The sequence below is a fragment of the Elgaria multicarinata genome, chromosome 6, assembly GCF_023053635.1.
Source record: "Elgaria multicarinata webbii isolate HBS135686 ecotype San Diego chromosome 6, rElgMul1.1.pri, whole genome shotgun sequence".
Taxonomy (NCBI): domain Eukaryota; kingdom Metazoa; phylum Chordata; class Lepidosauria; order Squamata; family Anguidae; genus Elgaria; species Elgaria multicarinata.
Window position 1 is genome coordinate 100690905 of NC_086176.1, and position 23436 is coordinate 100714340.

General features: G+C 42.7%; 3 protein-coding genes across 3 annotated transcripts in view; 1 reads left to right on the plus strand and 2 right to left on the minus strand.

The window, feature by feature from the left end:
* RAI14 (retinoic acid induced 14) overlaps positions 1-23436 on the minus strand; it is a 269841-nt gene that overhangs the window by 114907 nt on the left and 131498 nt on the right. The gene's annotated exons all lie outside the window — the stretch shown is intronic.
* On the plus strand, positions 40-7089 carry RAD1 (RAD1 checkpoint DNA exonuclease). Its single transcript, XM_063128158.1, has 6 exons — positions 40-177; positions 810-1107; positions 1963-2071; positions 2511-2769; positions 4645-4743; positions 5392-7089. The coding sequence occupies exons 2-6, from the start codon at positions 913-915 to the stop codon at positions 5573-5575; spliced, it is 846 nt and encodes a 281-aa protein (XP_062984228.1). The 5' UTR covers positions 40-177; positions 810-912; the 3' UTR covers positions 5576-7089.
* Positions 7629-21885, minus strand: TTC23L (tetratricopeptide repeat domain 23 like). The gene is made up of 9 exons (XM_063128795.1): positions 21766-21885; positions 18799-18922; positions 17268-17427; positions 14710-14835; positions 12922-13099; positions 11482-11590; positions 10332-10459; positions 8728-8877; positions 7629-7715 (listed from the first exon to the last, which is right to left on the minus strand). Exons 1-9 carry the CDS (start codon positions 21883-21885, stop codon positions 7629-7631), a joined length of 1182 nt encoding a protein of 393 aa, XP_062984865.1.

The following is a 23436-nucleotide window of genomic DNA, read 5'->3' on the forward strand; positions in this document are numbered from 1 at the left end:
TTTTTTACCGAAAGTTGGGTTTGTCTGTTACTAGCTTTTCCCGCAGTGGATACTGGAGATAACCTGGTTGATGGAGGAGAGAAATATCTGTTACGACGTGTCGTAAAGCAATCGGTGTTATGTACTTATAGACGACAGGCTGTTTTCTGGCGGGGTGAGACCGTTTCCCAGGCTGAGGTATGCGCAGAGCTGCCGCTTTGGTTTCTCCTGGCGAAGTTCGTGTGCCTTTAACTGTTAAATAACAGGGTGGTAATTCAACAGGTGTTGCTGTACTCGGTCTGTTAATGCGTTGTGGGGGAAGCTGCTCCTGTTGAATTTCAGTCTGTCACAGTTCTCTTAAAAGCGCGTGCTCGCGAGCTTTGTGATTGTGAAATGGGTGGGGAAGATAAAGAGGAAAATGAGATTACCAGTGTTGCCTTGCGTTATATTAATAATCGCATCCTAAGGGCCATCAATCACTTTTGTCTGGAGCAACAGTGCAACTTAGTATTGGCAAAGAAATTTAGCAGGGTGGAGAAAAGATGTGTCAGGTAGAATAGCATGGTTCTTCTACCAAGAAAATGTCAGTTGTGTTCCTCAGCCTGGGCTTCAGCCAAGAATAATAAAGGACTGTACTGTTACCTAATTTAAGTTTGCTACCTTAATTAAAGCTGTATCTCTATGAATAAAAATGTCTTGTGGGGGTTGTGTGGGGGTAGTGTTCTTCAAATGTATTGTGATTCTACATTTTAAAAAATCAGTATAATACCTACTCACCCACCCATATAATTGCTACTTAATGATATTGATGTTGCATTAATTTATTTCAGTTCCAGTTAAATGTAATTGGACATATAAAGGTTTCCTTTGGGAATTGCTGGACCCCTTGTTTCTGCCTTTGGAGAAGGGACTGTGGGGTGACGGATCAAAGCCATGCCCCTCTCAACCCAAGCTGAAGCAGGCGAGGAGCAGAATATTTTGGTAGCAACACTTGACAATGTCCGAAACCTCTCCAATATCCTGAAAGCCATTCATTTCAAAGACCACGCTACCTGCTTTGTTACTACAAATGGACTCAAGGTTACCGTGGAAAATGCAAAGTGTATGCAGGCGAATGCTTTTATTCAGGTTAGCTGGCAACATTTTATTTCCTTTTGTCATACTGAGAGACTTGGGTTCGGGTCAGCTGAAGGAATCAAATAAACCTGTGAGAAAACCCATGAAGTTCCTGTAGGAGATGGCAGCATACTGGCAAACCAAAAGCATCCTGCTGTGGTATCCATCTTGGGTTTTCCACAGTGCAGTGAACCTTTAAACCAGCACTGCAGCTGGATGATCTTTGTTTCCTAAGCTTTGTTTCCTAATGCAATTCCAGCTGTGGGAAAGTTGATACTTGGTACAACTAAGAAATATATTTGTGGGAATGCAAAAGAGAAAATGTTTTGGACATATACAGGCAGTTGCCCTGGTCCTGCAATGTACATTTATATTCCACTTTTCCTACAAAGAGCTCAAGCCAACATATGTGGTTCTCTTCTGTCTCATCCATGTTTTTTCCACACAACAACCCTATGAAGTAGGTTAGATTGAAATCAGCAGGGCTTAAGTTAGTCAGGACTTACTTGTCCCATTGATTTCAATGGGGCTGTTCCATGTATGACTAAATCTTGATCCCACCCAATGCCCCAAATGTAATAAATATCACAATGTGAAGAAATGAAGTTTACTTCTTCAGCACTTCATAACTGTCACAGCATCTTCTGCTTCAAGTTAACATTCCCCACCTGCTCCTTGCTACTTGTTTCGTAAAGCTCTATTCTCTCCCTTGATTTTTGCCTGGTCAAACAGAGTTGCATTCCAAGGACATATCTATTGTTATTTTCATTGCTATGGCTTCCTCCAGTTTCAAGGTGGGGATTGTAGTCTTGTGAGGGAGCCATTGTTTCAACTTTTTGCCTTCCAGTTTCTTCTTTCTACTTACAGGCAGGGATTTTCCAAGAGTTTGTGGTACAGGAAGAATCTGTGATGTTCAGAATCAATCTGTCTGTCTTTTTAGACTGCTTGACCATCTTCAGTACAAGTTCTTTGCCAGGTATTACCTGCATGCATGTTTTGATGGGTTATAGGCCAGATGCAGTTTATTATTTATTTATTATTTATTAAAACATTTGTATCCGCCCTATATCACTGGGATCTCAGGGCGACATGCAGATAAAATACAAAATCACGCAGTTTTGTGTTATTCAACCTTGTGTGTTGTGTGCTACAAAGAAAGAAGGATTTGTGTGAATATTTCAAAAATAGGTGGTTCAATCAGGAATGCCTCTTTGACATGCACATTTTAAAATAAGATGCTTGATACTTCCTTCCCAGCATATATTAAATGGGCTGATCAGGAGTGAGCTCTGGGCAGTTTTGCAGCACACTCCTACGCTTATTTTCTTAGAAGTCCCATTATGGTCAGTGTGAGTATACATGGTTAGAATTGCAGTATTAGTGTAGATGACCTCTCCTTTCTTTTGTTCCCTCAGGAACTCAGACAGCCCTTCGGATGTGCTATAAGGGTTATGGGCATCCTTTGACACTTTTCCTGGAGGAAGGGGGTGTGGTAACTGTTTGTAAAATCAAGACGCAGGAACCCGAAGAAATCTTTGATTTTGATTTCTGCAGCACAAACGTTGTGAACAAAATTATCCTTCAATCGGAGGGGCTTCGGGAGGCATTTTCCGAACTGGACATGACCAGCGAGGTGCTGCAGATCATAATGTCTCCAGATAAGCCTTATTTCAGGTACTAGAAATAATTTTCCTATTTCATGACTTGAAATATTGTAACCATGATTTGGAACAGAGAAAGCTCAGGCATAAATATATCCATTTTGGGGCTGGGTCATCGCTCAGTGGCAAAGCATATGCTTTATATATGCAATCCCTTTGGTTCAATTCCTGGCATCCAACAGAGCTCTTTTCTGCATATCTACTCAGATATAAGTCCCATAGAGTTCAGTGGGACTTACTTACAGGTAAGTGTGTATAGGATTGCAGCCTAAAAAGAAGGGAACAGAGCTGTTGCCTGGGGCTTTGGAGAGCCACTGCCAGTCAAACTGGACAATACTGAGCTAAATAGACCAAAGGTCTGACAGTATAGAGCATATACTGGGCATCTTATCCTGGGGGAAGAAGAAGCGAGGCAGACAGGAGCAGGCAGAGACCATCAGAGCCTGCTTCAGTTGGACCCACCACCACCGGGTTAACTGTCATCTTGACCCTGTGGGGAAGGAAGAAGGAGTTGCTGGTCTGCCCCTCCATTGGGAGATGAGAGGGTGGAGCAGGTCCTTCCCACCAGCCTGAACGGTCTCCTTAATTTCTTTTTATTTTCTCCCTCTTCCCTCCCCATCCCCTTTTCCTTGTGTGTCATGTCTTTTTTTAGAATGTAAGCCTGAGAGCAGGGACTGTCTTCTTTACTGATCAATTGTAAGCCGCTCTGGGAGTCTTTTTGGCTGAGGTGCGGGTTAAAAATACTCTAAATAAATAAATACTGTGCAAACACAACGCTGGACTAGATACGCATTTGGTTTGATCCAGCTTGACTCTTCTTTTGAGATCCATGGATGGTCCTATGAATAGAGAATTGGACTTTGATCAAGGAGGCTTGTGTTCAGGTTTGGCGTCCACCATGAACTTAACTGTGAGGCTAGCCTCTTACGTTGGAGCAGTGTTACTGCGATTGTATCGCAGCTGCAGACATTACAGGCATGAATATGTGTGCCACTTCATCTCGTGTATACTATAATTTGCGTGTTCATCTATGTGGCTATAACAAGAGGAGTGTGTGTGAACTGCGAACAATTCTGCTGAGGAGACAGTGGTTTGCTACATATTTAATACCTTGCCCAGCAGATGTCATCAAGAAAAAGTTATGGGTGAAATGCCATCAAATAGCATCTCTTGCAACAGAACTCCTCTGTTGAGCAGATAAGACTTCAACATTATTATAATTATACGAGATAAAGTTACAACTAAATGTTCATATTCTTGTCCTTGCATCTTTTATCCACTAAAAATAATTACGTGTGTGCTTTTCTTTCCAGGGCAAGCAGCTCTCTGAAATCCATTGAGAATGACAGAATAATGTAATGGCCAAAATCACTTGTTCAACATAACCTTGAACAAGTGTACGTAGAAGTAAGCCTAGTGAATTCAGTGGGTTTCGTTCCCTGGCGACTGTGCTTAGGATTGCAGTCTTACAACACCCCATCTATGTGTATTTTCTCAAGCCAATTCTGAAATACTCAAACATTTGGTAAGCTCCACTGTCCACAGTGGGACTTATTTCTGAAATAACTGGGTAGGACTGGGTTGCACACTCCCTTGCAATCTCTAAGTTTTTCAAGTAATTCTACTTCTTCATTGCCCTTGTCATGCAGGCACAACAACAGATGCCCACAAAGCTTCAGACCTTTTGATGCTAAGCAACGTATTCCAATAACAAGGGTACTTGCAGCAGATACATGAAGTGATAAACCTTAAGAGGAATTGGTTTATATGAAATAGAAAGTAGTTAAGATTTGGTAACTTCTGTCACAGCATCTACTGTTTCAATTTTTTGGTTTGCCACCGCTATACAAAGCTCCTTGTGCAAATCTAGTGCATTTCTCTTTTTTAGATTATCTACTTTTGGGAATGCTGGAAGTACACATCTAGACTACCCCAAAGATTCGGACCTAATTGAAGCTTTTCACTGTAACGAAACCCAGACAAACAGGTGAGCTGGACCAGTTTGTGTATTTCCTTAGTAACCCAACAGCCATTCGATCTGACTGGACCTGTTTTTAACATTTGGGTTCAAACTGCTCTTATTTGTTTATTGCATTTTTATACCGCCCAATAGCCGAAGCTCTCTTGCATGATGGTGGCTTATTTGCATTAACTTAGCTGCATGTACTTTGCTGGAAAGGTGTACTGTTTACTGGAGGCTGTGTTCGATCACTTATGGGGGAGTTTCTGGAATCAATATAGATATCTTCTCTAATACATGATTGTCATTGTCACTTGAGCTTGCTGTTAAAATTGGGCCCTCAAGGCTTTTTTTCTCCCAGTTGCTGGGGAGCATAGACGGGAGGGTGCTGTTGCACTCATGTCCTGCTTGTGGGCCACTGTGTGAACAGAGTGCTGGACTAGATGGACCCTTGGTCTGATCCAGCATGGCTCTTATGTTCCTTGGATCGGGTGAGAGTCATTGAGTTGATGATGCAGTGCAAGGGGAAAACATGATATTCCAAATATTATGTCTAATACGGTTTCTGTAGCTTCACTTTTTGTTGATATGTTTGAATCTAATAATTGGCAATAAGCTGTTTTAGCCATCGTTATATATGACTTATTACAAGTGTTCATATTTCCTTTTCTACAGATACAAGATATCATTACTCAAGCCATCTACGAAAGCACTAGCTTTATCTTGCAAAGTCTCTATTCGAACAGATAACCGAGGCTTTCTCTCATTGCAATACATGATCAGAAACGAAGATGGACAGATCTGCTTCGTGGAGTATTACTGTTGCCCCGATGAGGACATTACCGAAGCAGAAATATAGCTATGAAATGCAGACTGTTGTCATTTCCCCCTTTTACGAAAAGCAACCTGGGATTGTCAATTATAGATGAAAGTTTTCTGGAATAAGAGCCCAGAAGACCAGTTGGGGAGAAACAGAAGAAGTTTCCTGACTTCCTCACCCAGAGGAAGAAAATCTAATAGAGACAAAGCCTATTGAGACGGAGAACTCAATCTTGACGTTTTGCTGAGACTAGCAAGCATCATGACTGGATGGTTTACAGTTTTGTGAATTGGAGAAAATTTATTTGATATTATTTTTCCACTTTTTAAAATAATTCTATCTCAGTATTCAGTATATGACTATACATTCATAGTCCCCCATTGATTCTCTCATCCACATATAATCCATGACTGGTAGCTTTTAGCATGTCACAATCTCTCATTTGATTATCTGTGAAATGATATCTCTACATGTCCCAGGCATCTGCAAGTCTGCCCTTCACCTCCTTCTGAACTGCTTCATTGCTGTGGGCAGTTGAGAGAGTTTCAGCTACAGGGAGGTAATAAACTGTCTGTGGGGGACTTGTGACCATTTTCCTGGGACAGGGTCCCTGAATGTCCATTCCATATAAGGAAGCAATTGGGAAAAGCATCTCTCTTCGCACAATTAAGGTTCCCTGTGACAGCAGCTGCTGCTGCCAGTAGCCCAAATGCTCTTTCTCTGCTTTACCCCTATTTGCATCTTTGATGTTCCCCGTGCCATTGGGCTGTGCTGAAGATTTCAAACATTCCTACTATTTAATAGGCATCTTTCTAGCTGTAAAAACAAATTGCAATAGAAATTAATGCTATAAATACTTTGCTGAGTAGGAATCTGAACAAGATGTTATTGGCCTTTTCTTGTACCAGTCACTAGATGAGCATTTGCCCAGAGATCTGGGATTGAGGAATTTAGAATTGCCTCTCTCTCTTGTTTTACACATCTGGTACTTTCACATAGAGTAGGAATCCTGCAGAAAAGAAAGCAAAAGGTTTTACCCAACAGTTTTCATAGTTAGGCTAAAAATGATCTGAGCACTTATATAAAGCTAAACATCAACAGCATTCTAAATAAATAGTGGTAAGTTACTTATTTATATTATTCTACTTTGATTGTTATTAAGGAAGTGGTACCAAGCAAAAAATAGTCTAATTTTCAGATTTATGTCTTCGTTTGGCAATACAGAACTTCTCAAATTGTGAGTCATGCCAGCTAAGCTGGGGAAAATGAATTATTTTTTACAAAGAACCATGCTTCTGCTTTGCACGTATTGTTGAGCTCCAATTGGATGTTATTATGAGTGTGATTAGACTGGTGCTGGATCAGTCCAACATAGTTCGGTGGGTGGGGCTCAGAAATCTAAGTTCACAAGGCAAGATATTTATCAACCACTTCCACAGAAATCTCATTGTGGGGGGAAACAAAACAACCCATGCTAATAAAATGGAGAGCTAGTTCTCTCATGTGAATGCAGAACTGTTTGAATTTAGATTTTCTAAGATCATCCCTTGGCTGGATACTTCACAGATCAGAACAGTTTAGCCTGATCTGAATTAGGAACAGAGCTGATCACCAAAAGCATATCATCTGGGATTTTGTTCGTATAAGTGAGCATGAATTGGGCCATCATGCTTTCTATATCAGTTTTGCACCAGGAGCTGAGTTGGTCCTTAATCTCCTATATTCCAAAACACTTGTCTCCTGCACAAGGTGTTGTGGTTTGCCATATGCTTTGCTATCATACAGGGCCTGCAGAGGGGAATTTGCATCAGCATTGGCAATGTGAACAGAAGGACATATACACATATGATTCTTGGCTGAACTGGCTTAAGTGTGAATTGGCTGAAGATGCTGCCTCTCCAGCCAACCACCCTGGAAGGTCTGAGAAGGGATTAACTTGACTGATAATGAATCTTCCAGACCTAGCCAGGTACCCAGCATAGCTTCCTGATTGGTGGTGGGCTCTTTGATAAACCAAACCTGGCCAGCCCCCATTGCCTGCGATTTTCCTCCTCGCAGATAACACATCCCAACTCTTTTAAAACGATAAAGCTTACGTCTTCAGCATGTCCAGGAGCTCTTGTATCTTTTTACATTTCCTATGACGAGACCCATAAATAGCAACCTGGATCTCCACACACTGCATAGATGTAAAACAGAAGAGATGGTAATTATGCACATCCCAATGTAAAGGTCAAGTTTGTATCCTATCAACGTAAGTGGATGCAGGGTGGGGGGAATCTGTCTTCAGCATTAACCTCCTCTGACCTATTGTAGTTAAGAGGCTCTCTTCCTATGCTCACTGGGTTTTTGGTAGTTTCTTCTTCGGACCCTGGTGAGACAGCAGATCATGGGGTGAGTCTATCCTTAGAACCCAAGTCTGAGTCCTGGCACCTTACAGCAGAGTTGGAGAACCTGTGGCCTTCCAGTTTGTTAGATTCCAATTCCCATTATCCATAGCCAACCTGATCAATGGTGAAGGTTGATGGAAGTAATAGTTCATGAATATCTGGAAGGTCTCCCACCACTGCTTTACAGAATTCATAGAGTTCGAAGGGATCTTGGATATCATCCAAACACCCTGCTAAATTCAGGATCTGCACTACAGGGTTCTGCTGCAGAACTTCTGACAGATGGCCCATCCAGTCTCTGGCTTAAGTACCTCCAGTAAAGGAGAACCCATCGCCTCCTGGGACTGTGTATTCCACTGCCAAACTGCCCTCACTGTTAGGAAGTTTCTCCTAATAAGCAGTCAAAAGCTGCTTCTCTACAGCTTCCAGCCATCAGTTCCAGTTCCTCCTATTCTCCACAACAAAATCTGGCAATATGTGGCAAACGTAGATGCTTAAAGAGGGAAATGAACACAGCTCTAAACCAGCTGTTCAACTGGAGGCCAGTTTACCAGTTCCAACACTGTCTGATCCCAAATCTATGGTGCTGGGGGTGGAGGACATTTGTCCCCTGCACAGGTCACTAGCCAAAATCGCTCAGTTCACAGAGCCGATTCCCACATAAGGGCTTAGTATGTAATTTAAATTGCTACGCTCAAACAAGTCCTATACCTAAAAAACGGATGAATCCTGTTTCCACCTCTAAAAAAAGCTGCCTTCTTTTAAATTTTCAGGGTGATGGCACAATGACATGATAATTACCTTACTGAGCAACTGATAAGCCTCCTTTGTCTTCTCCTCTGCTAGGCAGATGCAACCCATAATATACAACCTTTCAACTGCCTGTTCGCTAAAATCACTGCAGGGATCTTGCTGAGATGTAAATGACTCTTTGAGTAAAGCATAGGCTTGCTACAAAAGAAGAAAAAACATTTTAAATGTATTAACTTACCTAGTTCAAAAATAATGTCTTGCTTATCCGTGGGTGAAGCTCTGTTCACTACAACCCTGAAATTTGGTATCCCCTCAAAATATATGCCAATGTTTTGTTCTTATATTTATTAAATTACTTTTTTAAAAGGAGAAACTGTCTTTGTTCTCTCAAATGACAGGCAGCTGTTTCTGCAGAAATTTAAAGGGATTAGCACTGTTGATGTAGATACTGCTGGATCTCAGAGTCAGAAATGTAGTAAGGGTGCATCCTATGCACATTTAGACAGAAAAAAGTCCTACAAACGCTATGCTGGCTGGGAAATGCTGGGAGTTGTAGGGCTTTTTTTCTGTCTAAACATAGAATCACACCTTTAGTTATATTTTCTTATGAGGTATGCCTTGGGTTTTATTATAGATCATCTCTGATCTGTAAAGACATAAGGACCTCATACTGTGTAGTGTTGAATTAAATATTAGATTTGTGAAATCAAGTTGCCATGACAATAGTAAACCATTAAACATTACACAGTAGCTAACACTACCTGCCTTATATTCTCCTCTTGTTTGTTTCTATCCAAAATAATACTATTTATTATATTTTTAATCTGTCCAATAACAACTATAGCAGACTGAACCTTGCCACCGCATAAATATCCTAGAATAAGTTTGTTCATTATCGTCCAAAAGGGCAGAAGGACAAATTGTTAACTTACTGACAGCACAATCCTATTCATATCTATTTGGAAGTAATGGAATGTAGTCCTAAGTGAGTGTATATAGCAAGGGTGTTGAACATCAGGTTTGTGTGGGGCAAATCCAGCCAGCCTGGGGTTCCCCAGAGGACTGTTCCCCTTTCCCCTGAAACCAATCATTTCTTAGTTTCCAAGCTTTTGCACAGTCTCCCCCAGCGCATAATTTAAAAGGTTGAAATACTTCTCCTAAAGCTTAGTTAAGGCAATCAGAGTTTTAAGATGTAATATCTTGGTATTTTGGTTGAATTGAATTCAACCCTCGAGCTGAAAGAGCTTCAACATCCCTGGTGCAATCCCTGATTGCAGCCTTAAGGGAGCAAAAGGCAGTTTGGAAGTGAGAATGCAGGAGGCACAAGATAACGAGTTGAGAACCCTTCTCATAAGGGCAACATTTCATTAAGAGTCATCATCCTGGGGCTAAACCCAAAAGTGACCTCCAATGGGAAGTTGATTTTAGAAGGGGGGTCATAGCATTGGGGGAGGGGGGGCTTAACCCTCCTCTCTCCAGCTGCAGCCCCCCCTCCAATTGAGCCCCATGCTACAATTGGACTCTGCAAACATCTCCCATTGGCACCCCACTCCTGCAAGCTGATCAACAATGCTGGCTGTGGGTTCAGCTCCCTAACACTCTTTTGCACGGCTAAAAGTCCTCAGTCTACATCCCATTGGAGCTGCTGTTACCTTCCTTTTCCCCACTCGTCCAAGCCATTTAGTGAAGTCTTCCAGAGCATTAATTGTCTTGGAATGGTCCATCCCCAGTGCCATTCTGTAGGCCGAGACACTTTCACTGAGATACATTTCAGCAGCCTCTAGAAAATGAGTGCAATGCATGTTGTGCATTAAATGTGTAATTTGCATCATGCTGAATCATACATCCGGAAGAATAAGCCCATTTAAGATCCAGATGAGTTATTTCGCTTTTCCGAAACAGCGGATTCTAGCTCCGCGTCCTCCCATTTAACATATGTAAAACAGCTCACAAATACAAGAGGAGACAAAGCTCCATGGCAGAGTACACTTTTGCATGTAGATGGAGCCAGGCTAAATTCCTGGCACCTCCTGTTAATTCAGTTCAAGTGGCAGACCTGGGAAAGACCTCTGCCTAAGATTGACTTAGGGAGTCACTGCCAGTCAAAGAAGAGGTAGGCTAGATAGAAACAGTGGGGCAGGTAGGTCATTTTAGATTCTGGATTTAATGGCCGTATGCCCTTCCCTGCTTTAGATAGCAGTGTGTATTGCTTTAAAAAGTGGCAAGTCAGCCCTGCTGTGTTTGGAGGCCCACCTGTTTATTCTCCTGAGTGGGGGCCCTGGATATCAGCCCCAAAGTCCTACTCTGATGGCACCATGATGAGGGCCAATGACAGATTTTGGTTCAGAGCTGGACCACCAGTCCTTGTTTAACAGAGTGCCATCCCTCCGTAAATGTAAAAAAGAGGGGTTACAGCAGCCTTCCCCAACCTGGTGCTCTCTAGAAGTGTTGGACTGCAACTCTCATCATCTCCATCCACAGGCATGGGATAATGTAGTCCAGAACATTTGGAGGATATCAGCTTGGGAAAGGCTGGGCTAAGCCCCTCTCCTTTACATTTATGGTGGGGAAGTCTGGCTTCAGTTATTTGCATCCATGCATGTATTGGAAAGCAACTGAGTCCTGGACTCTACCTCTGTCACAAGGACTCTACCACACAGTGGAATGTCAGACTACTCAGTTCAATGGCAGAAATATTGAGGTGGGTGGGCCCTACATGATCAGATAAACTTATCCAATCCAATGATACTTTGCAAGGGAACGCAATAAACTATTTGCTCCAGTGCCTTTCTACCTACTTACCAGCATGCTTTTCTTCTCCAGTTGCAGCATAGGCCTTACCCAGTAACAAGGCTGTTGATGCGGCTTCAGCACTGAATTTCGTATGCAGAGAGAGTGAAATGGAATGGGCCTATTAGGAAGAGATGGATATTGACAGTTCACAGTGCTTTGCAGATCTACTGTCTGCATGAACATTTTCAGTTGCTCTCTGAAATATCTGTCAGTCCATTCCCCAAGAACATATAGTCTTGTTGGTGTGATAGAACACCTGCTTTGCATGCGAGTCTCTGGCATCTCCAGGCAGGGCAAGGAAAAGAATCTTGCCTGAGACCCTGGAGATCCATTACCAGTCAGTGTCGCCAATACTGGGCTAGATGGACCAATGGACTGACTCAGTATAAGGCAGCTTCCTATGTTCTTAAGTATCTCTCCCAACAGCAAAGCTAGGGCAGGAGCCCACAGTAAGCCCTTACCCAGTTTGCAAATGCATAGAGAAAGTGCAGGTTAGATGGAAGTGGCCTGTTATCTATTGCAAACCAAACAAAACAACAAAATACATTTTGAAAACCCAACCTGGAAATCAACTTCTTGGATGGCCCAGAATGTAAAATGTCTAGTTATGATTCAAGTACTTGATCGATTTTGGCCTGATGATTGATTAACCCAGATAAGGATTGTTGGCACTTGACCACTCTCTCCCAGAACAAAGCTTTGTTAGTCTATGGTAATGTAAGGACCAAGGATACCAAAGCATGTGTTAAAATGAAAGGTGAGAAGGACCCGTAGTAGCATTTTGGAGGACAACATTCATTCATGCAACATTCAGACATGGCAAATACTCAGTTGCTGTTCAAACTGGATGATAAAGAAGAAAAATAGAACAATCATCATATCACAGTGGGAGAACTATTCCATATAGAGGGAAGTAAAAATTATCAAATGAATCATCTGCACCTTGAGAACATAAGAAGAGGCCTGCTGGATGAGACCAAGGGTCCATCTTGTCCAGATTTCCGTTCACACAGTAGTCAACCAGCTGCCCACGGGAAACTCACAAGCAGGACATGAGTGCAACAGTACCCTCCCGCCCATGTTCCCCAGCAACTGGTGCATATACATAGGCTTACTGCCTCGGATACTGGAGGTAGCACATGGACTCACCCCACCACCCCTTCACAGCTTTTGAAATATCACCAGCAATGACTGGATTCTTCCTTGCCTATTTTTGCAGCTTTAAGGTCAGGAAGCTTGCTTTCTTATTATAAATATATGACAACGAGGATGCCATTGTAATTCTTACTGTGCAATCCTACACATGTCCAGTCTCAAAATTAAGTCCCATTGAGTTTAATGCATCTTCCTCCCAGGCAACTAGTTGGATTAACACACAGGACAATTACCAGCTATATTAAGACAAAGTCAGTTCTCATGCTGTGCTGGTATTTTTATGAGGTTCTTTACCTGTAATAAATATCCTATGGATTTCTCATGATTTTTCTTCATTTGTTCAGCTTGAGCTAGGTCCAGATAAAGATTTATCAGTTCTGGAGCCTTCTCTCCTTCAGATGAAATTATAATATCAATTGCCTTCTCAAAATGCTTGGCTGCCAAATCTAGCTTGTTTTTCTGCAGACCGGCCCTAGAAGGAAAGAACCATTTGCAATCAGATTTTCAGTTCATATTTATTTATAATAGAATTTATTAACCACCCCACATCAAAAGACACTGGAGTTTGTACAACAAATTAAAATACCCCCCCACAAAATTACAATGAAAGCAGAAAAAATTCAAAGAAGCTGCTGATAAAAATGTAAAACTGATGTAACAATTTTATTTATTTAAAAAATTTCTTGTCCACCCTTAAGGCAGCTTACAACAATAAAATACATAAAAACTTAAAATATTAAAAGCAATAAAAATAAAATCACAATAAAATAGTGATTAAAACCAATAAAACCAACAATAAAACTAATCAGAACAACAATAGTATTCATATCATAAGAAGGCCAAAGTAAAATAAAATATTTTCAAGGCCTTCTTAAGCCTGCAAGGATGATGCCTGGTGGACCTACGATGGGAGTTTATTCTACTGCTGTGGGGCCACTGCAGTGAAGGCCGTCTCCCATGTGATCACCCACCCAATTGTTCTCATGGGTGGGAAAATAAGAAGGGCTTGTCTGATCTTAAAGTGCGGTCAGACTGATAGGAGTGAAGGCAATCCTTGAAGTAACTTGGTCCCAAACCATTTAGAGCTTTAAAGGTCAAAACCAGCACTTCTCGGAAACACACCAGTAACCAGTGCAGCTGGCGCAGTATAGGTGTTATGTGATCAAATCACTTCGCCCCTACTCAGGCGGCCACATTCTGTACCAGCTGAACTTTCCGAACTATCTTCAAAGGCAGCCCCGCATACAGTGCATTACAGTAGTCCAGCCTGGATGTTACTAGTGCGTGGATAACTGAGTCAAGGTCCATCCACTTCAAACAGGGTCACACCTGGCATACCAGCCTAAGCTGGTAGAATGCACTCCTGGACACCACAGACACCTGGGCTTATTTATTTATTTATTACACTTTTATACCGCCCAATAGCCGAAGCTCTCTAGGGCGCTTCCCTAGTTAGCTCAGAATCCATAGAATCATAGAATCATAGAATAGTAGAGTTGGAAGGGGCCTGTAAGACCATCAAGTCCAACCCCCTGCTCAATGCAGGAATTAAGCATACCTAACAGATGGCTGTCTAGCTGCCTCTTAAATGCCTTGTGGGAGAGCCCACATTCTGCCTAGGTCATTGGTTGCATTGTCGTAACGTTTTTTCTGATGTTCAGTCAGAATCTGGCTTCCTGTAACTAGAGCCCATTATTCTGCGTCCTGTGCTCTGGGATGACCAAGAAGAGATCCTGGCCCTCCTCTATGTGACAACCTCCACCAATTTTACATGGTGCAACTCCACCAATTTTACATGGTGCTGCCTGTTTTGATTACAGAAAGTCATATGCACTGTAATTACTCATCCATACAATGCACTGTCAAGGAATATAGAAGAGTCCCAGGACTTGAGATCTCTGCACTGCAGGGTGCAGGAGTGCAATCCCATACTAATCTACTCAGAAGTAATTCCCACTGTGTTCAATGCTCCTTACTCTCAGGCAAGTATAGGATTGCATCCTAAATATACATCCTAATCCTTTACATATGTAACTCAGGGCCTTAGTTAACTCAGGATCAGGCGACTGGTTTTCAGTTTACCTGCCCAATGCTGCAGTAAGGTCTCTCTCAGATACTTTAAGTTCAGGAGTCCCTCTCCAATCTGGCCTCCGCAGTTCTTCCATAATCTTTTCAGCCTTCTGCAGATTGCAGTAGGATTCTTTGCCAGTTGAAAAATCAAGGAAAAACTAGTAAAGCTAATAGATTATATATTTTAAATAACAACCTACCTTGCAGTATTCATCTGGAGCATCAGTTACTTTGCCCAGCCTTAAGGCGCAATCCTATGCATGGTTAGATAGAAAAAAAGACCTACTACTCCCAGCACACCCCAGCCAGCATGGCTGGCTGGAACATAATGAGAATTATGGGCTCCTACCCCCCCCCCCCCCGGTCTGTCTTAATTCAACCCTTAAGCACTTTTCTGCCTGTCCATTGGATTAGGCAATTACTAGACTCTGGGGTCAACGGCAGCACAATTCAATAAATCCAGAAGCAGTACTTGTGTGGCTGCATGGACATTAGAGATGCGGACTGGTTTCACTGTCATGGATTTGAGCAAAGAACCCCTTGAGAGTAATTTAGTTCTGTGAAGTTACTAAGAATTTTCTCTTTAGATTTCTACAGGGCAGGTCCCAGGCACGTTGATACCTGATGTGGAACATCCAAATGGCACCCACTCCTAATATTTAACATGGGGCATGCAGTCCATGGTGAAAGTCTGCACAAGTACCATTGAAATAATGGGAGCTACACAAAATGTGCTTGTTCGGAACTTCTAGCCAAGGCAGAAAAATCTGCAACTGATTCAAATGAGTTCGGATTTCTATGAATCCAACCTGTGGATTATACAGCTGACCAGCTTTTTCTGAGTCATGCAGACCTTTTTTTTTTTTTACTTTGAGGGGGAGATTTGCACTAGTGCGCATTAGTGCAAGTGGAGTGAAGTTCTTGTACAGTCCTAAAAAAATTCCAATTACATCAATGCAAATGGAATGGATTTAACAAAATCTGTACATCCCCTACCCCGGGGATGTTGAACCTCAGCTCCATGGTCCAAATCTGCTCCACCTGGGACCATATCCAGCCTACCTTGGGTTCCCCAGATGGCCCCACCCACTTTATTTATTTATTTCATTTCTATACCGCCTAATAGCCTATGCTCTCTGGTTGGTTCACAAAAATTAAAACCATGAGATACAGCATAAACTCTAAAATATGGAAGCTTAAACAATAATATAAAACCACAATATAAAAGTATAACCAGAATAAAGCCGAGCAGCAATACAGAGATTTAAAAATACAGATTTAAAACAGCAGAGCTAAAAGACTAGGATGGTAAAATGCTAAAATACTGAGAAAATTTATTTATTTATTTATTTTTATTTATTTATTACATTTTTATACCGCCCAATAGCCGAAGCTCTCTGGGCGGTTCACAATAAAAAGGTCTTCACCTGGCACCGAAAGGAGTACAATGTAAGTGCCAGGCAAACCTCTCTACGGAGCTCATTCCACAACTGTAGTGCCACAGCAGCAAAGGCCCTCCTCCCGGTAGCCCCCTGCCTCACTTCCTTTGGCAGGGCCTCACTTCCCCTGGCCCCCACCCCTTTCCTGGCAGTAAGAGCTTTAAGTTAAAATATGCTGGTAATTTTGGCCTTGCTGCCTTTGCCTTTGGCTGTGCCCACCAATGGAATAGAACCCCAGGCAGAGAGCTTCCCAAAATTGGATTTTTCCCTCAGGCTGAAAGAGTCTCAACCTCCCTGGTCTAGCCGAACATTCCCCTGTTGGTCACATACACACTTAGTTCCTGAATCAACATCAGGCGCCCCTACCTATAGCCCAGAGGCCAGATGTATACAACCCACCTGGTGATCCACATTTACTGCATGCATGGTCAGGGCTGGTCCATGACATTTTGCTGCCTGAAGCAGAGTATCAAATGACGCCCAGCCCTCATGTACCCAAATCAGGATGCATAGCAGTATAGTATTCAAAGTTATTTTGGCACATGAGGCAGAAAATCCCACCAACATACCTGGCAGTAAAAATATAATAATAGCCAAATAAATAACTAATGATTTGTTGCACTTTCATGACATAAAAAATTTGCTCCCTGATGATAAGACTGGCCCTATGTATGGATCATGATACCACGAAAGCATCCATGTATGGAAGTCTGTATCCACGCACAGATCTCCCTTGCTGGATTGGGTGATGACATATAAGAACCTTCCCCCATCTGGTGCCCTTCAGATGTGTTGACTATCTCACCAATAGCATATTGCCTGGGGATCATGAGAGTTGTAATCCAATACATCTAGAGGGCACCAGGCTGGGGAAGGCTGCTCTACAACTTGAAGAAAACAAACTACACTGTGTAATGTTCAAATTTTTAAGAGATTTGAGTTTATTTTCTGACATTGCAAGTCATATTTATATCCCTGGAACTTTTAGAAGCATTTTAGCCTCACAGCAACCTTGTGAGGTTCACTGACTGGTTCCAAAAGCCACCCGCTGATCTTCATAACTGAGCTCAAGACTTGTTTGGGTTTCTTATATCCAAATCTACCGCTGTGGTCACTGCGCTGCAAGGATATTTCTTCTGCATCACATTTGCTATGCCCAAGGTATAGAAGATGGTCAGAAGAGTGCTGAGAATCTCTCCTCTTCCTTCTGAGTAGGCTGGAGGGATACCTTCTCCTGTGAAGATGATATGCTTTGCTGAGTTGGCATGGTGTATAGCCTGAACAGGAAGACCTGAGAAAATGAATAAGATGACTTTAGAAACTTTAAAAAGACTGTGTGCCAGCCCGCACTAGCTCTATACAAACCTTTCAACCATATGTTCTTGTAAAGCAGGGGTACAGAACTTCTTTCAGCCCAGGGCTGAAATCCCTTTCAGAGAACCTTTTAGGGAGGTGAATTCCAGTGGTGGGCAGGGCTAAAAGCAAAAAAGGTGGGGCTAAAATTTGGATGACCATATGGAAAGGAGGACAGGGCTCCTGTACCTGTAACAGTTGCATAGAAAAAGTAATTTCAGCAGGTGTCATTTGATTGCATACAGCACCTGGTGAAATTCCATCTTCATCACAACACTTAAAGCTGCAGGAACCCTGCCTTCTTGACCAGATATAGAAGCAGGGAAATTTTCAATTACAGACTACGTGGTCACCCCTCTCCTCCCATGTAATTCAGCTCATTACAATTGCAGAAGAGCAGCAGGAAGCAAAGCACCAGTAAGCAAACATGATTTACCTTAATCTAATGAATCTATTTAAGTATCTTTGTTGCTTTTGCTGGGACAAATCAACACAGCTATTCCTTTTTGCAGTCCATTATGAAAGCATTAAATGGTCACTAGATGGCAGCATGTCCCCAGTTTTTTTCTCCTTTCCCAAATGATGTGACACACACACACACACACACACACACACACTTCATTCTTAATGTGTGATTGGATCTCTCCTACATTATTCTTGCCCAGCGAAAAGCTAAAATGGATTATATATGCCACAGGGAAAGCGCAAACCTTTGAAGAGGCAAACCCCATGTGACACATACACTAATAGTAATTTTCCCATTTCCCTGACACGTCTCACTCAATACTAACCCTAGACAGGTAGCAGCCTTTGGAGGTATTCCATGCTCCTTTGATGATTAGGTTTGCCACTACTAAAAAGACACCTCTGTCAGTAGCCACAATGTGACAGATTCAACAGGTAAAATTCCATTATCACCATGTCAGTGTTCTGCTGCTACAAGCATTACCTGGTGAATTCCTTTCTGTTAAAGGTGCAGAAGAGCTCCCAGGAAGAAGAAGAAAAGTGGCAACACTAGTTAAGACACATCAACAAAAATGCAGGGAACCATGGTGATATAGGGTGGCCATTTATGGAGTGCTAAAAAAGAGGACAATCATCACCCAAAAATAGATGCCAGCCCTCTGACAGCTCCTCAAAACAGAGGACTGTCCTCTGTAAAAGAGGTTACCTGGCTGCCATGTCAGCAGCGGCAGAGTGGGTAAAATACCTAGCAGGGACTACTCTCTTTGGCAGGTGTAGCTGAAGGTAGCATTGAAGTATATTTCTGTTTCCTTTGTCCTGAGGGGACCAACAGAGATAACTTTACCTTGAAGTGTAATGTAGCTGTGAGCAAGATTGGCGAGTGCTTTTGCCAATCGCCAGTGCCCATTTCCATAGATAATTCTAGTGAGAGCTATACATTGAATCAGTTCCCTGCAGGTGTTACGTCCCTGGAAGAAAAGAATAAATAAAAATGAAGATGCACATGGTAGATTTGTTGTGAAAAAGGAAATATGCAACTGAGCTGCTTTCTGCCTCCCTCACCAGCACCATCAGCTACATTTTAAGACAGGGGAACTCTTAAGTTGGAACAGAGGCTGTGGCTGGCATTTTTCATAAGAACATAAGAAATGCCATGCTGGATCAGACCAAGGGTCCATCTAGTCCAGCACTCTGTTCCCACAGTGGCCAACCAGCTGTCAACCAGGGACCAACAAAGCAGGACATGGTGCAACAGCACCCTCCCACCCATGTTCCCCAGCAACTGGTGCGCACAGGTGTACTGCCTTGAATACTGGAGGTACCACATAACTATCAGAGCTAGTAGCCATTGATAGCCTTCTCCCCCAGGAATTTATCCAACCCCCTTTTAAAGCCATCCAAATTGGTGGTCATCACTACATCTTCTGGTAGTGAATTCCACAATTTAACTATGTGTTGTGTGAAGAAATACTTTCTTTTATTTGTCCTGAATCTCCCACCAATCAACTTCAGGGGATGACCCAGGGTTTCAGTATTTTGGGAGAGGGAGAAAAATGTCTCCATATCCACATTCTTTTGTACACATAATTTTGTACACTTCTATCATGTCTCCCCTTAGCCTCCTTTTTTCCAAGCTAAACAATCCCAGTTGTTGTAACCTTCCCTCATAGGGGAGATGCTCCAGGCCCTTAAACATTTTAGTTGCCCTTTCCTGCACTTTTTCCAGCTCTATAATATCTTTTTTTAGGTGTGGTGACCAGTATTCTAAGTGTGGTCACACCATAGATTGGAAAAAGGTAGTATGATACTGGCAGTTTTATTCTCAATTCCCTGTCCAATAATGCCTAACATGGAGTTTGCTTTCTTTATAACGGCAGCACACTGGGTGGACATTTTCATTGAGCTGTCCACCACAGTCCCAAGATCTCTTTCTTGTTCGGTCACCGCCAGCTCAGATCCCATTAGGTTATACTTGAAGTTGGGTTTTTTTCCCCCCTCCAATGTGCATCACGTTACACTTGCTTACATTGAACCGCATCTGACATTTGGACGCCCACTCTACCAGCTTGGAGAGATCACTTTGGAGCTCGTCAAAATCCCTTTGTGTTTTAACAACCTTAAATAATTTCGTATCATCAGCAAACTTGGCCACTTCACTACTCGCTCCTAATTCCAGATCATTTATGAACAAGTTGAAAAGAATTGGTCCCAATACTGATCCCTTTGGGACCCCACTATTTACTTCCCTCCATCAGGAGAACTGACCATTTATTCCTACTTGCTGCTTTCTGTTTTCTGTTATTTAGCCAGTTACAGATCCATAAGAGGACCTCTCCTCTTATTCCATGTCTACTAAGTTTGTTCGGGAGTCTTTGGTGAGAGCCTTTATCAAAAGACTTTCCAGGCACTGATTATAAGACAATGGCATTCCTTTCTGCCTGTGTACTAAAACCAAGGTCAGAACTGCACCCGGGCAAATCTTTGGGTCAGTTTAACTATCAACTTTGGGTCAGTTGATAGCGCATGGAGGCACGGCTGATGCATGCAATCTGCACAGTGCTTCAGGAATGCTGCCTGCCACCCATGTGGTGAAGCATGTTCCACGCACTCGAGGGAAAAGGGAGGAGCAGGGGACATGTGCAGATTTGCACTAACTATCCTAGAGACTGCATGAGGAGCAAGGGAGACAGGAACAGGCAAAGGAGATGTTGGTGCCTGCTCCAGTTGGACTGCCACTCGCCTGGGAGACGAGTAGGGAAGCAGGGCCATTCCACCAGCCCTACTGACAGCCCACTTAATTTTTCTTCTTCTCTCCCCATCCCTTTTTCCTTGTGTGTCATGTCTTTCTAGATTGTAAACCTGCGAGCAAGGGCTGCCTTTTTTGCTGATTGATGGTAAGCTGCTCTAGAAGACTTTTTTGGTCAAAAAGACGGACAAAAAGAGTTTGAATAAATCCACTCCCCCCACAGAATCATAGCGTTGGAAGGGACCACAAGGATCATCGTCCAACCCTCTGCAATGTGCAGGAAAACAAATTAAACCACCCATGAGAGTTGGCTGTTCAGCCTCTTCTTAAAAACCTCCAAAGATGGAGAACCCACAATCTCCGGAGGTAGACTGTTCCACTGTTGTACAGATCTTACTGTCAGGAAGTTTTTCCTTATATTTAATTGGAATCTAGGTTGATGTAACTTATACCCATTATTTTGGGTCCTGCTTTCTGTAGCCATGGAAAATAGTTCTTGACCATCTTCCCTGTGGCATCTTTTTATGTACCTGAACACTGCTAACATGGCTCCCCTCAGTCTTCTTTTCTCCAAACTGAAGTTCCTTCAGCCTGTCTTCATAGAGTATGTCCTCAAGTCCCTGTATCATCTCTGTTGCCCTCCTCTGAATCTGTTCTAACCTGTCGATGTCCTTCTGGAAATGTGGTGCCAAGAATCATATACAATATTCCTGGTGTGGCCTCACTAGTGTGAAGTAGAGAGGAATAAGGACTTCAGATGTCTTTGATACGAATACTGATGGACCTGCACTGGTTGCCAGTTATTTCCTGAGCTCAATTCAAAGTGTTGGATTTCACCTTTAAATCCCTAAATGGTCACGGGTGCAGAACCTCAGGTTCGTGGGCCAAATCCAGCCTTCCAGGGGTCCCGGTCTGATCCTTCAGGATTACGCATAGCATCCATATCAGAAATTATGCATAGCATCCACATTAGAAAAAGCACTCGTGCATCACTATTAAAGCTATATGAATCCATCAACATCCACAACTGTAAAAGCATGAAAAGAAACTAACAGGTAACATTACCTCTTTTTCTTTAGCAAAACTGTCTGCCCTTTTCTGTGCTTGCGTTAACTTAGCTGCTGGTGTGGTAAACAGCAGGGCTGTCATTTCTTTTTCTTCATCATCACTGTTCGTTTCATCCATGGACTCAGATAGAGCTTTTTCTTTGAGTCTTAAACATCATAAAATGGGAGTCAGTGACTGGCAGCCCATAGGCCGTATCTACCCCAAGGGGGTGCTGCCTGGACCTGTGGTTATCACTTTAGAGGCAAAAGCTGGGAATGGCTGAGATAATGGGGCTTACTAGTAGGTCAGAGTCAGAGGGGTGGTCCTTATCCTGCCATATGCATCATCACCTTTCCGAAGGGGTCTCTGTCAAAACTAGCTGCTGAGCCAGGTTGTAAAGACAGCTTCGTTGGACAATATTAAGGCAGGAGTGGGGACGTATTTTTTTATGTTGAAGCTTGTATTGCCTTGAGAGTAATCTGTTGGGAGTCATGTACCAGTGGTGGGTGGGGCCAGAGCCCAAACTGGGCAGAACCTGAACCACAAGTGTGTGGGGCCATCCCTTTTCTTTTTATTTCTACCACCGTCCCAGATATCTTGGGGTCTGAAATGATCCTTTGTAGAGGGCTTTTGAAATTAGCCTGAAAGCTACAGTCAAACCTCAATTAATGGTAGTATGCATTACTGTTTCCACCTGGGAGTTACACCCAATAGCATTTTCCTGTGTGTGGAGCACTGGTGTGGTTGCTCTTCAAGAGCTTACACTGATACTATATTTTTGGGTTCATGAGAGAATTCCTATTCAAAGCTAATTTGGCCACTGAAACTGGCAGTTTATGCCATTCCTGCAAGAGATGGCTTGGCTTGCTTGCTTGGGTCATCTAGAGTGATCATTCTGTAAGCTGCTCTGTCTTACTAATGGGTATAGAATCATAGAATTGTTGAGTTGGAAGGGACCACAAGGATCATCTAGTCCAACCCTCTGCAATGTGCAAGAAAATCAATTAAACCATCCATGAGAGGTGGCTGTGTCCAGCCTCTTGTTAAAATCCTCCAGAGATAGAGAACCCACAATCTCCAGAGGTAGACCGTTCCACTGTTGTACAGATCTTACCGTCAGGAAGCGTTTCCTTATATTTAACCGGAATTTAGGTAACTGTTACTTCTGTGGCCGTGGAAAATAGTTCTTGACCATCTTCCCTGTGGCCCCCTTTTATGTACCTGAACACTACTAACATGTCTCCCCTCAGTCTTCTTTTCTCCAGACTGAACATCCCAAGTTCCTTCAGCTTATCTTCATAAGGTATGTCCGCAAGTCCCTGTATCATCTTTATTGCTCTCCTCTGAACGTGTTCTAACCTGTCGATGTCCTTCTGGAAATGTGGTGCCCAGAATCATACACAATACTCCTGATGGGATCTCACAAGTGCTGAGCAGAGAGGAATAAGGACTTCACACGTCTTCGATACAATTTCTAATGCAGCCCAGAACTGCATTAGCCCGTCTAGCGGCTATCTCACACTGCTGACTCATGTTCAGATTGCTGTGAACGACCATAACAAAATCCTTCTCCGATTTAGTGCTTCCAAGCCATGAATCCCCCATCTTGTACGTGTACTCTACATTTTTCCTCCCTAAATATATCTTACATTTTTCCCTGTTAAAGAACATTGCGTTCCTCTCAGCCCA